Here is a 16,525-nt window from a genome sequence, read left to right as displayed (position 1 = left end):
GTGTGTTTATGCTACAGTGGGTTTTTTTTTTTTTAAGTGACTGACATTCATCATATTGGTTAGACAGTTTTAAAAACCTAGTCTTTGTTTTCTACAATGTTGTCAAGAACAAATAAAGTATAATTTGTGGTGTATTACAAGCAAACTGCTTAAAAATGCTAGTTATAACTGCTTCAAAATTTATTCTAACATCACTGAAGATGCATTTTAGGAATTCAATTTCTCCTAATGGACGTGAAGCGGCTTTTTAAAAATTGAGATTCTTTACTTTAATGCAAGTTACTTTTTAACCTTCACTTTTTGTCTATTTGTCAAAAGGTTTGAGAATATGGAACTATGATTCAAAAACCTAGTGTTTAATAGGAAAACTGGTTCGATGTGCTATATACCCCCCAAATATATGTCTATATGGTTATAAATGTGCATACCCAACCCACGTTCCTAATTCACAAAGGGCTTACCTGATGCAATGGAAATCGGAGTCAGTTTCAGTTTGCTACTTTGTCTCAGACCTATGTTCTGTAAAAATCTCAGCAAGCTTCAATACTTGCTTTCCCCTAGCGTTAATGTAGCTGTCAGTTTGAATTTCAATCCTGAATTATGTCTGTTGACGTAATTTCATAGTGCTGACTTCAGTTGTTTAGGATTACTAAACAGAAGACCGTCAACTACTTTTTCTATGCTTTCTGTCACTCAAGTTCTTTATATTTATTAACTACTGTGGTAGACTACTGATCTTTAATGGAATCTTAATCCCAAAATATTATTTTGTATTCATCAATTTAATAACAGGATGCATAAATGCAAAATTCATTTTATTATAGTCTTCACATATATTAGCAAATGAATTTTTCATTAAAAAAAAAACCTTAGCATTTTTTGGTGGCAAGTGACTTTTTCAGAAATAAAATGTTTTTCATACACAATTATGAATTTCATATCGTTTTATACGCTACCCGCTGTAATATACACTTACAATGAACTAAGTGCTTTAATACACGTACACTAATGACCACTGTGAGGCACATGGAGTTTCTCACATTTTATTTAAAAATAAAATTATCTGCTTTCTCTAAACATAGCATAAAACAAAATTTTAAAATGAAAGTAGTTTTGCTGTACTCTTTCTGCATAAAAAGTTGGGTAAGGAAAATGAAGAGCGGTGGCCTCATTTTGCAATCCTAACTGTTTTTCAAGGATTGGAGGGTCAAATCGTTAAGAAAAATATTTACATAAGCTATTAGCAATCATAATTAGAGTGTCATATAATTCTGCATGCAACGACTAAGGAGGAATCGCTAGAAGTCCAGGTGCTTCTTGCCTCCGGCCATCATGCCACAGCCTGGGCCCAGCAGCTTGGAGGATTCTGCCAGATCCTGTTTGCTTGAGCGGCTCACTGTGTCTGACAAGTCTGGAGGCAAATGCAGTCGCTGTGGCAGAAGATTTCAGAAGGAAGGAAAGAAGGAAAAAAAATTAATTTTGCTTTAGCTAGCACACTTCAGAATACAATATTATGCTCTGTTGATCAGCATTTAGTCTTGCAGATGAAATTCCTGCTAAAACAGTTCTTCAGACCGAGACCCAATATAATCACATCTTCTTGCTACTAGGTTTTACAAATTATAGCCATCGCAGACACTGGACCAGGGATCTTAGTGGAACGTTTCCAGAATCCAAACCTAAACACATTAAGATTTCTCTTATTTGGGTCAAACTGAAAATATGTAAATGCCCAAATAAAGGCATACTTGAAAAAGAACACTATTGTAATAATGGCGGGGTTGTTTGTTGGCTTGGCTTTGTTTTTGCCAGGGTTCCAAAATGTGATTTTTAAACTGAATGTAGCTTCTCAGCAATTATGGATCCCTCCAAATGCTTGTTTCCCTTTGTCTATTAAGTTGACCTCATGATTCTATTTCAAGGCTAGACTTTTTTTAGGAACTTACAATTTTTTGTAGAAATATTGACATAATGAAACAAAAAGATACCAATCATAGGATCAATATTTTTTATATCTTCAGATAAGTCAGCTATGACATCTGTTTCACATCTTGGTAAGTTTGTTTCTATGCATGACATTGGTCATGTTTTCAAAAGTACAGCGTAGCTCTGAACATCTCCCCCATCTTAACTGTTTTTCTGCAGATAGAGGCTGATTCAAGCAGATGCACAAACTGACCATAATGCACAACAGTTACTGTAATTAGGGAGAAATATTCATATTTCAAAAGAACTCTTTTGGTTTTCAAAAGGATCTCTATCAAATTCCTTTACCGACAGTGCCCCCAGCCCATACAATTTTCACAAAAATCCAAACTCAAAGAAACATGTCTGTTGTGGGAGGCACAGAGAGGGTGTGGGAGGCTAAAGGTAAGTGAGGTAGGATGGGGGTATCCAGTGATGACTAGCCAAAGCCTTGCAGGAGTGAACTGACCTGGAGACAGCCTATCTGAAACCCTTCATTTGGAAAACTCCTTACAATATGAAAAAAAAAAAAAAAAGATGAAAAAAGTAGAACCATTTTTTTGGGTCAAAATACTATGATCCATCAGCATATGTTCTGGAGAGTTTCTTTCCAGATAAAAGGCTTTTTTTTTTTTTAAGGTTTTATTTATTTATTTGAGAGAGAGAGCGAGCCAGCCAGCAAGAGGGAACACAGACAGAGGGAGTGGGAGAGGAAGAAGCAGGCTCCCAGCAGAGGAGCCTGATGTGGGGCTCGATCCCAGGACTCTGGGATCACGCCCTGAGCCGAAGGCAGACGCTTAACGACTGAGCCACTCAGGCGCCCCTGATAAAAGGCTTCTTTAGTGCCATGTAAACACAAGCTGTGTGCAGAAGATCAAAATATTTCAAAACATTAAAAAAATTTACGACAATATTCTCCTTTGACTTCAGTTTTCAGATACTTAGTTTTTAATGCAAATATACCTGGAAGGGAACATACTACTATGGATCTATGACCAACAAAGATGTCAGACAGGTCAAGAAAATGCTGTCATATGCACACAGTAATATCTGGATAGCAATACTCATTTGTATCCATAGTACCCAGCCTGTCATATATTAAATAACTAAATGTCTATTTCTTGAATGATTTTTAAAAGCTCAAATAAAGACATACTTTTTTCTTTGTTTTAAACAATTCTTTCATTTTTTCATAGCCTGTTTTTGTTTTTTCCAGAAAGGACTGCAGGCAGAAATGAAAGCATGAAAGGTTCAGGAATCTAAAAGACATGCGTGACTCTGAAGTCTGAGGTTATGAATGTCTTTGCAGTGTTAACTCTATCAGCGTTCATGTGAGGAAATGGGAGGGAAAGAGACATTTAATTACATGTCTGAACTCTAATGTTTCTCTAAGATCCTATAGTTATTGCTAATGTGACTAGGATACATGATCTGAAGGTTATCTGAAAGCTAAAGAAAATTCACTATAAAAAAACGTGTGTGTGTGTATACTTCTGGTTGGGACCTCATAAAGATTATGTCAGATGGTGATCAGGCTATTTAGGTGATCAACTGGATTCAACAAATACTTCGGATCTACTCAAAGTAAGGTGAACAGAGCACCTTCCCCATTACTTCTAATTCCAGGAGCATGAGTAAGACAAGCACAGTGGTACCCATCCTCTGAGCCCTCCAAGTGATGTCTGCAGGAAAGGAGAGCCAAAGCTGGAATCGGGGGGAGGAGAGGAGGGGAAAGCTTCATGGAGATGGGCTAGGTGTTAAATAATGAATGGATTCTGACATGCCGAAATGGTGATTTGCTTAACAGGGGAGCTGGTACATCTTTAAGATGCATTTGGGTGAAGGGTCATACTGTTCTGATAATCTAAATGAGGAAACTAGTGTAGTTGTTCAGAACCAGCACAAGACAATTTATTTCGGGAGCTTACCTATTTGCTAAAAATTTCTCTTCCTCTGCCTCTCTAGGCAACGAACGTGAGCCAGTTGGCTGAAAGCCCTTCATAGCAAAAGTAGCTAAATGTGACGTGTGACATGCTTGGAAATCTTTCAGATTGAATGGGTTTGAAGAAAAGTCAAATATCATTTGTGTGTAACTTCTGAGCACAAAAATGTTGGTTCATATGGTTAAATGCTTCGAACCAAAGGCTACATGGTCAACGCTAGTTTGTATACTTACGTCCTTTGAAAAAGCCCAAGGATGGCTCTTGGAACTACGTGAGTGATGTTGCAGGCTCTGTTGATGGTTACTTGAATGAGCTTACTCTGCACTCTAAATTCTCAAGCCGTGGGTTTTGTTTTCTTCCTTTCTGAGTCCCCCCCCACCCCGTGCGCCATGTCAGTGCGATGTGAGCAGGGAGGAAGAAGGAGAGATCAGGTTCCAGGCTTGCCAGGTGTGTCAGGGACCTTTCCTTTGAGGCTTCCAAAGCACTTACACACTTGACACGTACATGTTCAGATGCGGCTGTACCCCAGATCTGTCTTCTGAAAAAATATGCTGTAAGATACTTTGCATAGCACGTGACCTCCTTTCGACTAAAGCTGCAAGGCTGTGGGGACGTATAACCTATAGACCTTGAGGTTTCACTGAGTAATGATTTAAATAAAAATCAGACTATTAAAAAAAATACCATACCATTTTCAACCTTGGAAACCAGTCAAGGTCTTCATCTTTCTCATTTTATACCTGGAGTTCTGAGGCGAAGGCCCAAAACATATCTTACATCTTGAGTGGAAATTTTTCCCACCCGATTTTCTTTTCCCAGATTGTGGGAGGAAGAGACCGTGCTGCCAAGGCAGGAGACGCATATCTGGCTGTCTGCCTATTTTTTCCGTTAATGCCTTGTCTAAAATGATGCCTTCTGTGTAGGCAAAGGGATTTGAGAAAGACGTGACAACTCCCAATTTCTCACAGAGGCCTAGGTGATCTGCAGTGATCCCACTGGATTAATGGGTCCCTCTTCTCTAGTACTGCAAGGTGGGAAACAGCGGGGCTGCCAGAATACTCCGGCAGATTACAGGAGCTCCTGCTAAAAGGCACCCTTAGGCCGCTATGAAGTCCTGGGTCAGAATAAAGCAACAGCAGCAGGAGAGCGTTGCTCTGCAGCTCCGTGGGTACCAAGCCGAGCCAGACTTCGAGATTCTTCCCCCTCTGCCTACATCTCTGTCTCTTTGTTGGGCTTAGCCACTGGCTGTATGTTGTTCCTTCTTGAGTCAGCAACTAAATGGGTCCTATAGACACACAGGATTGGATTTCCCGGCCGCACAGTTTCCTTTCCTAATTCCTTTCTCCCAGCCTGCCAGCCCCATGCTCAGCACTCACAGTTCCCAGACAGAAGGGGCAAGATAATGAATCTAGATTACACCTGGATTTGAGACAAATTGCAGGTAAATACCCATTAAACTAAGTTTAATCAATTTATATTTTTCATATTTTGCCAAGACCAAACCACCAGGCACTGTTTGTTTTCTGTCTGATGTAGTACATTTTAACCCTTCCCAGATGAAGAGAGAGTTGTTTCAAGCCTTTTTATATTTTGACATTTCCTGAACAGTCACCCTTCGCATTAATCAGATTCACAGAAATCAGTGTTAATATTTCAAAATACTTTCTAATAGATTTTCTCTTGTTCTTTAAAACACAGCTATTTTATCTTATTTTTTGTTTAAGATTTTATTTTTAAGTAATCTCTACACTTGGCATGGGGCTCGAACTTATAACCCCGAGATCGAGAGACTCATGTTCTACCGACTGGGCCAGCCAGGCGCTCCCATAGCCAACTTAAATGAAAACTTGTAAACCCCTTAGAACGTATAGGCTCTCCACTGGTCGCTTAACAGAGGCAGCCAGTGAAAGTTTGATACGTCCGTCCGTCTGTCACTCCCTCTCAGTGACCTTGGGCAAGTCAGTTCTCCTGTGTGAGTCTCAGTGTCTCCTCATCTATCACTGCGGGATAATTCTCCCTTCAGAGACTGCTTCAGGATCAAATGAGACGTAGAGGTGCATGTTCTCTGAAGTGTCAAGTAGTACACTAATTTACTTATATCTCTTCTTGCTCCACAACAGTTGAGATGGCTTATAAAATACATATGGTTCAACAAGAAAAAAATAAGTGAGTTTATTAGGGCAAGGAAACAATTCCACAAACGTAATGAACTACACGTCATTGTAAGCAACAACAACAGAACACCAGTCTTAGCCGGTGGGTCTCAGTCACTATGCTGGCGTCTGAGCACTGAGTGCACGTTACCCTCTCCTGTGGCCCTGTAAAGAAACCAAAAAGGAAACTGCGATCATAGTCCTGGTTTCTGGAAAGGTTTAAAAAGCCTAAACCGTTTCCCTCATACTTAGGAACGCAGTGGTGAAAATGGGGCATGTCGGATGCCTGGCTTCTGGGCCAGCTGAGTATGTGCAAGGTGGTACCGCACAGGCAATTTGGGGTCCATCTTATTTAAAAAATCTGTCTTTTGCACATGTCCTCACTGCTGACAGAAGAACTAATAAAGGACATGTCAGAAGATGAAGCTTCTCTACTCGAGTTTAAAAAGCATTTCCCCCTCTTTACGTGACGAAGAGAAAAAACAAATTAACAAAAGACACACCATCTTATTCCATTCCAGATTTTCTTCAAGAGCCACATGACGCCCTCACCTGAAGGATGACTCGCTGACTTCTGAAACCATATTCTGGTTATGAGGCACTGCTATGAATGGTAGGGCTGAACTAGAATATAGGCTGAGTAGCTGGAATCTAGACACGCTCCCACCCCTTCCAATAAATGGCTTAAAAAAAGGCAGAAGTATATTTCTCTCCCACTTCATAGTCCAGGAGTAGGAGATTCTGAGCTGTGAGGTCTGGTCTGCTGTCCTCAACAGGGCCTTCCTCCACTTTTGGCCCCAAGGCTGCTGTTGTCGCTTTCTCTCAGCTGATGGGAAGAAGGGGCCAAAAAGGCCAGATCTGGAGCTGAACACATCACTTCCACTCATGTCCAGAACTCAGACATGGCTGCACCTGGCCGGCTACAAGGGAGGCGGGAAATGTTGTGAAATGTGTAAAATGTCCAACAAATGGATTCCTATGGAAGATGGAGCAAATGGCTCTTGGGAGATAAGCAGCAGTGAGCTATAGTTTCAAGAAGGGCCACAGCAATACGAGCACGAGCCGGAAGCATCCCCGCAGTGTGTGAACTGCCGATGACTGCCGGGGGCTCCATTCTTGCTTTCCAACCAGGACATGCACACCTGATGTCTCCACTAGCTCAAGGGGTGGGGGCCAAAGCAGTGGTCAGAATCTCTCTTGCTCTATACATACAAAGAGGTATTTCCCTTTCTTTAGTGGAAAGACGGGCTCCCTTCCACTGGCACAGGGTGGAGGGCAGAGGGAGGGAGACAGATGCAGCAGGCCTGGTATATTCATCATCATGGTGTGGCTATTATCTCTTCACAAGATGTTATTTTTTATTTTATTTACTTGTTTATTTCTTTAAAGATTTTATTTATTTATTTGAGAGGGAGAGAGAGAGAGTGAGAGACAGCGTGAGCGGGGAGGAGAGGGAGAAGCAAGCTCCCCACAAGCAGGGAGTCCGATGCGGGGCTTGATCCCAGGACCCAGGGACCATGACCTGAGCCGAAGGCAGATACTTAGCCGACTGAGCCACCCAAGTGCCCCTCTTCACAAGATTTTAGAGTGTTCTTTCAACATGCAAAATAAATCAGTGTCATATGCTCTTATGTAATGATTACATTTACATTGTTACACTCATTCCATCGCTATTACATCATGACAGTGTAATGTTATATTGCAATTATTCTATATCTGGTTAAACTTTTACAACGTGGAAGATGCATCTGCCTAATTTTTGGTGAGTTTTGTGTCGCTCTCCTATATGAGTAGAGCAGGAGAAACAACGGCAGAACCAATTTTTGCTCTTTTTAGATTGGTAAGTGTACATTTGGCAGTGGCTGAATATTTCTGGAAAAAATTCTGACAAACATGGTCAGGTTTTAAGTTTTAGTTTTTGTTTAAAAATGCAATTCATTCTCAGGGTTTAAGATTAAAATTGTTTTATTGAATGTCATAATTATACTATATCCTTTGAATTGAAAACAATTCCTTCGGTTCTTCCTGATTGATCTGAAAATTAGACAAAATTTCAGAGCTGGCATATTGCATACTGGCTGCCCATTGAAAAATGCTCAGGTGTGCAATTATTTTGACCGTCAATTATATCTGACAGTATTGTCTTGCCTCCAAACTCACCTCTCTGAAAGCAGATTGTGAAGAACTCACTTGTCTAAACAAAAGTGTGATTTGTGAAAAGGCATGTGTCTGTGGCAGAGATTGCTAGCTTCCTCTCAGTATCTATTCTCTTCCTTTGCAGTCAGTAAAAGAATCTCTGAATATTGGTGGGGCACATGGCCTCCCAGAATAAAGGTCACATTTCCCAACTTCTCTTGCCAATAGATGGGGCTGAGTGACTCAGTCCTGGTCACTTCATCTTGAGCAGAAGTGCGGTGGTTAAGTTCAGGGTCAGATCTGTGAATAAGGGGAGGTGTCTTTTACTTCCCCTCTCCCTGACCTCGGCGAGAGGGCCCCCATCCTGGGCCTTGATCCTCCCTCCCTCATGGGGTGAGGAATCCCAGGGCAAGGAGGACGTGCCTCTTCTTTACAGGACATGCTCTGGGTATTCAGAATTCAGAACTCCCTGTCCCAATGGCCACAAAGTCTGCGTAGGTCTTTTCCCCACGTTCGTGCCCAAAGGGAAAATCATGTTGTCTATGTGCACACTCCGGAGTCCCGGGAATAGCCAAGGGACTGCTGTTTGCGTGGCGTGTGCATGGAGTTTGGATATGCAGGCTGGGTGTCCCCAGGCATTTGGGCCTGTGTGTGGAAAGGAGACAGGAGTGGGAAGAGAAAGGGGGTGGACTGCAGGCCAAGTCTTCCTACATCTCTAAGTTCTAGACTGGAACCTGTATCTTAAATTTAAACTTGACTTTCCAGAAAGTTGTATTTGCAAAGGAAGGAAGATAATGCATATTTTGTGGTTTCTTGGCTTGAGAACTTTAGAATTTTAGGCATATAATAATTATGTGATTCTTTATTTGCCTTACTGCTCTAGGCTCCACAAATGTTAGCAGCAAGCCTAACTTTCCTCTTCCCGACTTGCTGAAATGTGGACTTGAGGGTGGGTGCTGAAGCAGCCATTCTGGACCATCACTTGGAAGCTATGCGTTGAGGAGGGGGGACAGCAGAGTGAGAAAATTAGTCTAGGGTTTCCTGATACCATCTGGCCATCCAAAGACCCTGGGTCACTAACTTGGGCTTTAAAGTGAGACATATGTGAACTTCTACATTATTTAAGCCACTGTATTTTTGGAGCTTTGCAGTAAAGGCCTGACGTGTGTCTTGTTTATGCAGCATTTGGTACCTGCAAGATGCAGCACTTGAGTTCCGTGAGTTAAATGGCTTGGTGGTTGGAAAGTGGGCGGTGAGGTCCGATTGCAGACGGGAAGGCCGGTGACCCTTGTTATGATGGCGATAACTTGGAAGGCACCTCCTGAGCAGTGGCTCCAGGCAAAGTGCTGGAGAAATTCAGGATATTGTTGTGTTAGCCGCTTCTTGCCACTTTCAGCAAAGTTATTTATAAAAGAGAAAGGAACTCAGGCTAGAGCTAGAGAATTTGGAAGGAGGGTTTGAAGGGACCATGCCTCTTAAAGAAGGTGCTCTGCCTGCCACCCAGAGTCTACACTGATGAAAGGCTTGGTAAATTGGAGCCTCAGAGGACTGAAGAAGCCCAACTGTTTCGGCCCCGCACACTGCGGCACGCAGCCTTCACGGGAGGTGTCTGTGCCCCAAGCCTTGGTGAAATACCTTCATTACGGGACTGGCTACAAAATAGGAGCCAGCTCAGAGATGAAAGTCACATGAAGGGTCTCGCCTTCCCTCTCAAGTTGATTATTTTATTTATTTATTTTTAAAGATTTTATTTACGTATTTGAGAGACAGAGAGTGTGAGCGTGAGTGAGGGGCAGAGGGGAAAGGAGAGGGAAAAGCAGACGCCCTGCTGAGCAGGAAGCCTGATGTGGGGCTCGATCCCAGGACCCTGAGACCATGACCTGGGCCGAAGGCAGACACTTAACTGACTGAGCCACCCAGGCGCCCCCCCCCAAGTTGATTATTTTAGATGGAGTCAAGCTAGTTACTAACAAGGTGAGAGGGATGTGGGTAGAACAGAGTGGCCAGAAAATACGACTCAGGCCTTAGAAGGTAACAGCTGTGGTATACAAGTATCCATTCCAACCTCTGGAGGAGGGAAAGGTGTGAATTACCCTTCTCGGATTAGAGGCATTGGTACTAGAGTCAACAGGTGGAAGAGAAGCAGCAGTTACCTCCCTGCCGCTCTCAGTCCTGCAATTCGCAAGCACGACTGCAGGGACCTTGGTTTGTTTTGCATCAGTATTCCAGTGACTGGTCAATGGCTCCATGGGAGTTGACAGGCAGGTGCAGAAGTGGAGGCCAGATCAGTGTTTCAGTGCCTGCTTACTTGCTTCGTGGGGGTCAAGGAATATTGCAGGAGTAGCCGTGAGAAGGTACCAAGCCCAAGATCATAGCCATAGAGGTGGCGCGAGTTCAGTCAACAGCCCTAGTGCTGGCCTCCCAATTCCTCACCTTCCTGACTGAGGAAGCAGCAGTGTCCCTGAAGGCCAGTTTGGTGGCAATGTCCTTCAGCCCTTCCCATTATTTCGTTAGCCCCCTAGTTTTCTGGGATAAACTCTCTCTCCTCTACATAAAATAATTCGATGGGATGGGCTTCCTGCTGCTGAATCCTAGAACTATGTCCAGACAACTCCTTGGCTGTGACTACTTGCATGTGGGACTGAACGGAAGTGAACAGACTGGGAACCTTGATGGGATTGTATTGCCAAAGAAACCACAAGCCTGGTCAAAAGTCTATGATTACTCACCCCCTAAAATAATTTTAGGTCCCCAAACCTGATCTATCAAAACTGTGCAGCCCCCCAAGAGCACACTCTCTGATGGTGACTTCACATAGCCATGGATGATAAGGGACAATGAATAACTTCCTAAAAGGATACAGAGGATAACGGACAAGGGAGTTCCTTCCAGAGAGCAGAACTGGGGACTACAAACTGGGCTGAAGTCCTCCACTGTGAGGGCAGAGAATTCCTGGTTTCTATCAGCAGGATTCTCCACTCACCCACGGAGAGGCTGTAAGCGTGTGGGAAGGCTGTGCGTGGATACTTGGTTCCATGGGCTGTGGACTGTGACAGAGACTGATGATTATCCTCCATTATCTACTCTCCCTTTTTCCTTTGGTAGAAGAACTCTTGAATTGGAGGCCATCCAGAATAAAAACTCCATTTCCATGCTTTCCTTTCAGATAGTTGTGGATCACGTGACCAAATTTGAACAGAGTAGAAGTGATGTTGCAACTTCAGGATGCTGGAATGGTATTTGAATTCAGGCAGCCTGGCTTCAAAGTCACATTCTTATTCATTACTCTACGTGCCAGAACTTTTCCAAGTAGTAGAGAAAAAAGAGTGAACAAGACAGGCAAGCTCCCTCCTTTCAAAGAACTTACAACTGCATGAAGGGACAATACATGGACATTTACATGACTCAAGGAGACATAGCTAACATACAGGAAAGCAAACAAAGATAATTCAGATAGTGAGAGGTGCTTTTAAGGAAATAAAACATGGCAATATGATATTGGTTGGGGTGGTACCACCTTATTTAGTGAAAGCCTTTCTGGAGAGTACATTTGAGCTAAGATTTTCAGTTTGAGAAGGGACCTATGAAGACCTGGAAAAAGAAGTTTCTAGGCAGAGGTCATCAAATGCAAAGCTGTAAGGCAGGAATAAACTTGGCATGTTTGAAGGACGGGAAAAAAGTCAGAGTTTTGGAGCAGTCAACAAACAAGGGAGTGACTGTGAGAAATTTGGTTTGCTAGGTAGGTATCAGATTGTGTAGGGTTTGTAAGTGACTTGGACTTAATTCCTAGAGCAAAGGGTAGCAAAGGAGTGATGTAAATTTATTTTTCTGAATACAAGGGCTATCTCACCCATATCCTTATAAAACCACGCATAGACGTTTTTTACAATATAAAATAAGAGTTGCAAACAGATATATCCTATTAAAGATAGAATTTTCTAAAAGGTGGTGTACACTTGCTCTTCTAGATCCTGCTTTCTTCTGATTCAGAAGCAATATTCTATCTCCTGAGTGACCCACAGTATCTGCCTATTCCCATCCTCCTCCTGCGGGGAGTGGTGGTTCCCAATCTCCTGCCGAGCAGCAGGAAGCTTCTAGCTGGAGTGGCTGGGCCCTGTGTGAAATGTTCGTGGAGGAGAAACTCTGGCAGTACTGTTTTGGGCATGGTTTGCAGAGTTTAATCCTCTTAAATTGTGAGCCTGTATCTTTTGGACAATATAGTAATAAGAATACCACCGAGTGTCAGGCCCAATGTTCCTGAACTTTCAGGCATTTAAGATGTGGGGAGTCATGTTATTATCCTCTTTTATTTCCTATATGGACAGAGAACAAACTAGATCACGCCTAAAGAACTTTGCTTACAATAGTTTTACCTTCCAAACAAAAGTCAGTATCTTTTTTTCTTTTCTTTTGATTTCTCCTTTGTTCTTTGGCACATTTTCTTCTCATTAATGTTCTAACATGGGTAGGACTGAAAAAAAATCATACGATAGATGGAGTAAGATGGCTTCAATTGTTACTTAAACTTGGACAGCGGAAATGCTTGAAAGCACCCCCATTAGCTTCTTCTCTGGGATAAAGGATGGGATGGATAAGTCCACACGGCCACTGCCATCTCTGTGAACCCCTGCTTGTGAACGACTGCCTGAATGAGACTCTCCCTATCTCCCCAACGGACTCCGTTCCATTCATTTTTCCTTAATTGTGCACAGGGCTTCTCACTCTGGCAATCTTTTTACTGGTCTCCAACTGCTGCTTACCCCAAGGCTTGTGTGGCTCTGGAACGCACAATGCAGGCCAGAGCATATAAGCTCCAGAGTGCGTAGAATTTGAATTAAGCTTCAGCAGGGCCAAGCTGAGAGATGTTTGAGCCCTAGGGCCTACTGCTGCTATGGCAGTAAATGGAAGAAGACTGGGACCTTCCTGTGCACAGACTGTCATTTTGATAGGCTCCTCAAGCCTGCTTTGTCCAGGAAGCCCCCTTCCACCCTCTGCAAGTGAGGAAACGTTCAGGAGCAGCATTTTACATACCAGACCTCAGGTGGCTTAACAGTAGTAAGATATTTTAAGAACATACAGTGTTTGAGAGCTGAATGCTCAGCCTGAAAACAACAACAACACTTTTTTTTAGAAATAAATTCAAACTACTAATTATATGAGAATTTCTTTTTATCCCCTTTTTTCTTTTAAAGCATACAGAAACTATTCCGGTCGTGCCAAAAGGTAACATTCCCTTTGTTTTCGTCTACTAGAATTCCAACTAATGTTTCCTCCTTACTATCATCGGAAACCTCTGACTCAGTAAACGGTGAGCAGATCAACATGTGTGTAAACTCCAGGTTGATCCCTAAATCCCAGAGATTTCTAGAACTACGGCAGATCCGCTATTCAATTTAGGGACTGTCAGAGGTCTGACTGATAGTTTATGGAGCAGACGAAGTCTAAGATGCGAACAAGCAGAAATCAGGGAATTCTGAAATCAGACAACTGCTTAAGTTATCATATTAATGTCAGTCCACTAAATAACTTTCAAGACTGGCAGCTGTTGACGAACACTCCTTTTGGAAATGTGGCAATCATATCTTTTCTTTGTATATAAGGACAGCATATATAAAAAATATATTGATTTCCTTTTGGCTGTCCATGAATGAGTCCCGAGAGCATAATGGCCAATGTGTTTGCTTGCATAATGCCCTCCAGTGTATGCAGAACATTGCTCCACCAAGCCCTGAGATGGGGTATGAAGGGCTCGGTGGAAATGGCAATGTAAACCATCCTGACAGCACTAAATCTCCTGACCACTCTACAGTTACTCTGAGACCCCCACATTGCAGGGTCTGCGAGTTCCTGGGGATGAAGAAAGAATTTTTAATGGGGCCAAATGTAGGTGTTTACAAGGGGGGATTGTTGTTTTTTATTAGGAGCTGCCTTATGCTCAATAGTTGTATTTACTTTGTCAAGCTAGCCAGAATCAGAAATCCCCATTGCTAGGCAGCCTAGAGCGTCTGCGAAGTATTTCTGGGCATTCAGAACTGAAGCATGTGCTGCCCAAAGGCAGGTTTCATTACAGTGTGTTATTTAGTCCTCCATCGTCCCCCCTCCCCCCACACCCCCAGATCACAGTGCTTCTATAACAGGAAATCTTGGTTACTTTATGCTGAAACATATTTACATGACTGAAACACGACAATTAACACATTTGTAAAGCTTGAGGGATAGGCACACTTTAATGGTTTTTTGAAGTAGGCTGATTTCCTGGAGCTTTTAATCTTATTTTATTTTGTTCTGCATGCGTGAACAAGTTCTTCTTTACTATAGGTATTTGACAGAGTCTACCTGGTATGAATGTGGATGAAAAGAAAATTATACAAAAATTAACTTAATGTTTCTATCTTTGCCAAACCATTCCTAACTTCTTTCGCCAGTTCAATGTATATTGAGGGCTATGCTCTTATTTTTGACATGTTGTGTTGGCTTTTATACAAAGGCAGTTAGGAAGTACGTTTTGGGTTTGACAAAATGAAACATGGCTTTCTCTATACCAACTGTATAAAAACTTTTCATAGTGAATGAAAAAAAAGCAGTTACAGCAGTGATGCCCTCTTCATGTTCGGATAAAAGTACACTCTCCTAAGTGGTGTACTTTTTACTTGCTCCAAACGGAAAATAACAGGTGGTATTAAGTACTATTACTTGATAAGTGCGATTGTGTGTGTATGCCCGTTTATACATATACATATAAATAAAATAACATGGCAATGTTACCACGAGTCTTTTAATATCTTTTAAGTCTATAGATCAATTACTGAAATCTTGGTAAAATTCAGAAAAAAAGCCTTTCCTATCAGAGCCCTCTAAAATAAAATGAAAACTCCCACTTTCCCTTTGATATCTGAAAGCATGCTAACCCTGGAAACCACCCAGCCCAACTCTCACTTAAAAGTTTATGGCAAATTTACAAATTACACTGGTTTCAAACAGTCACCCAGTACCTCTGTCTCCACCCTCCATAGACCTCCCTCCTCACCAGTTTCAAAGGGAGCTCGGTGAACAGACTGGGCAAAGCAAGAGCCCTCTCTCTACATGCCTTAGGGGAGTGATGGGGGAGCGCCAGACCGAGCGCTCTAGCTGAGGGATACAGATTAGGGATGAGGACATAACTCCAAAGAATAACTCTGCTGAAAGAACTTCACTGATAAGTAAGCAGAGAATCAATTTAGTCTTAGATAGAAAACCTCTCTATGAATAAGGGAAAATAAAGTCAAAGGAAATGAAGCAAATAAAGCAAGAAAAAAAAATACTGATGACCAGAAAAGAGCAATATATTTGTGAGTATATAGATAAATGATTATGCCTACTTTTAGGGATTTTTTTTTTCTCTTTGTTTATTTGGCTTAATTAAAATGTATGTTTCTACGGAAATGTTAACAAGAGCTAAGTTTGATTTTCACATGAATAATTTAGAAGTAATTTCTCATAGAGATTATTTTCTATTCTTTAAAAACTCATTTGCTTTTAAACGTGGAGTATTTCTTCCCCCACCACTTAACTCTACCACTGTGTCAAATCTTTTTACAAGGAGGTCTGAAAAATCTTCAAAATGTGGAACCAACAACCTGATACACTGAATTGGCTAAGGTTTTCATTGTTGAAGGGAGAGTCACTCTGGTTCAAGTAGAAACTCTGAAGTTTACTGTCATTTCAGCCAGGGTCTGCAGGTATGCTACGGGAATGTTCCTTTGGTATTTGCGAAATTATACTCCAAAATGAATAAAGGAGGGAAGTGATTTTGTAATTGTTATGTAGGGTTAATTCTCTAAGCTTTAAAGATCTAAGTTAATGAAATATACATATTTCTGCATTTCTGTTTGATTCTCTTAATATTATAAGCACCGAAAAATTTCTCAAGGCATTAAAAGCACCGGAAAGCACGATTTATGGAAAAAGACCATCAAACGGTCTCTAAAGTTCAATATTGACAAGTTTCACAATTTAGCAAATGATGATGAAAAAATGGAGTTTTTCCTTTAAAAATATATCAAGTAGTGGTATTTTTCCTTCTGTCTTTCATTCTATCTTAAGTCCTTAAGAGATATTAGTTGCTCTAAAGTCAGTTATTTAAGCAAATACATAAAATAATTATCCAATCAAATATTTATAAATTACAAAATATATTACAAGCATATCACATTCCTGGATCTCAGTGAAAAATTGCCACATGTATCTTCAAGTTACCATTATAAATTTATTTTTAGGTAACGCTAATATTTATAAGTACTTACACCCTAAATCTATTAAGTGACTTGTATATTTTAACAGTCCATCTTA

At 41.5% G+C, this 16,525-nt stretch overlaps 1 protein-coding gene across 2 annotated transcripts in view; it reads right to left on the bottom strand.

Annotated features, from left to right (window-relative positions):
- Nucleotides 1-1,029: 1,029 nt before the first annotated feature.
- ELP4 (elongator acetyltransferase complex subunit 4) overlaps nucleotides 1,030-16,525 on the bottom strand; it is a 247,800-nt gene continuing 232,304 nt past the window's right edge. Inside the window, exons 10-11 of one of the 2 annotated variants that reach the window (XM_008686852.2) lie at nucleotides 9,390-9,543; nucleotides 1,030-1,430 (exon numbers count right to left, since the gene is read on the bottom strand). In XM_008686852.2, coding sequence (XP_008685074.1) covers nucleotides 1,285-1,430; nucleotides 9,390-9,543 — 300 coding nt within the window. In that variant the 3' untranslated portion in view covers nucleotides 1,030-1,284. The remainder of the gene's footprint in view (nucleotides 1,431-9,389; nucleotides 9,544-16,525) is intronic. The other variant, XM_008686854.2, reaches the window with a different exon arrangement.

Source organism: Ursus maritimus, unplaced genomic scaffold (genome assembly GCF_017311325.1).
Source record: "Ursus maritimus isolate PB19 unplaced genomic scaffold, ASM1731132v1 scaffold_23, whole genome shotgun sequence".
Taxonomy (NCBI): Eukaryota; Metazoa; Chordata; class Mammalia; order Carnivora; family Ursidae; genus Ursus; species Ursus maritimus.
The sequence above is the reverse complement of the archived record's forward strand: the minus strand, read 5'-3'. Positions and strand labels throughout refer to the sequence as shown.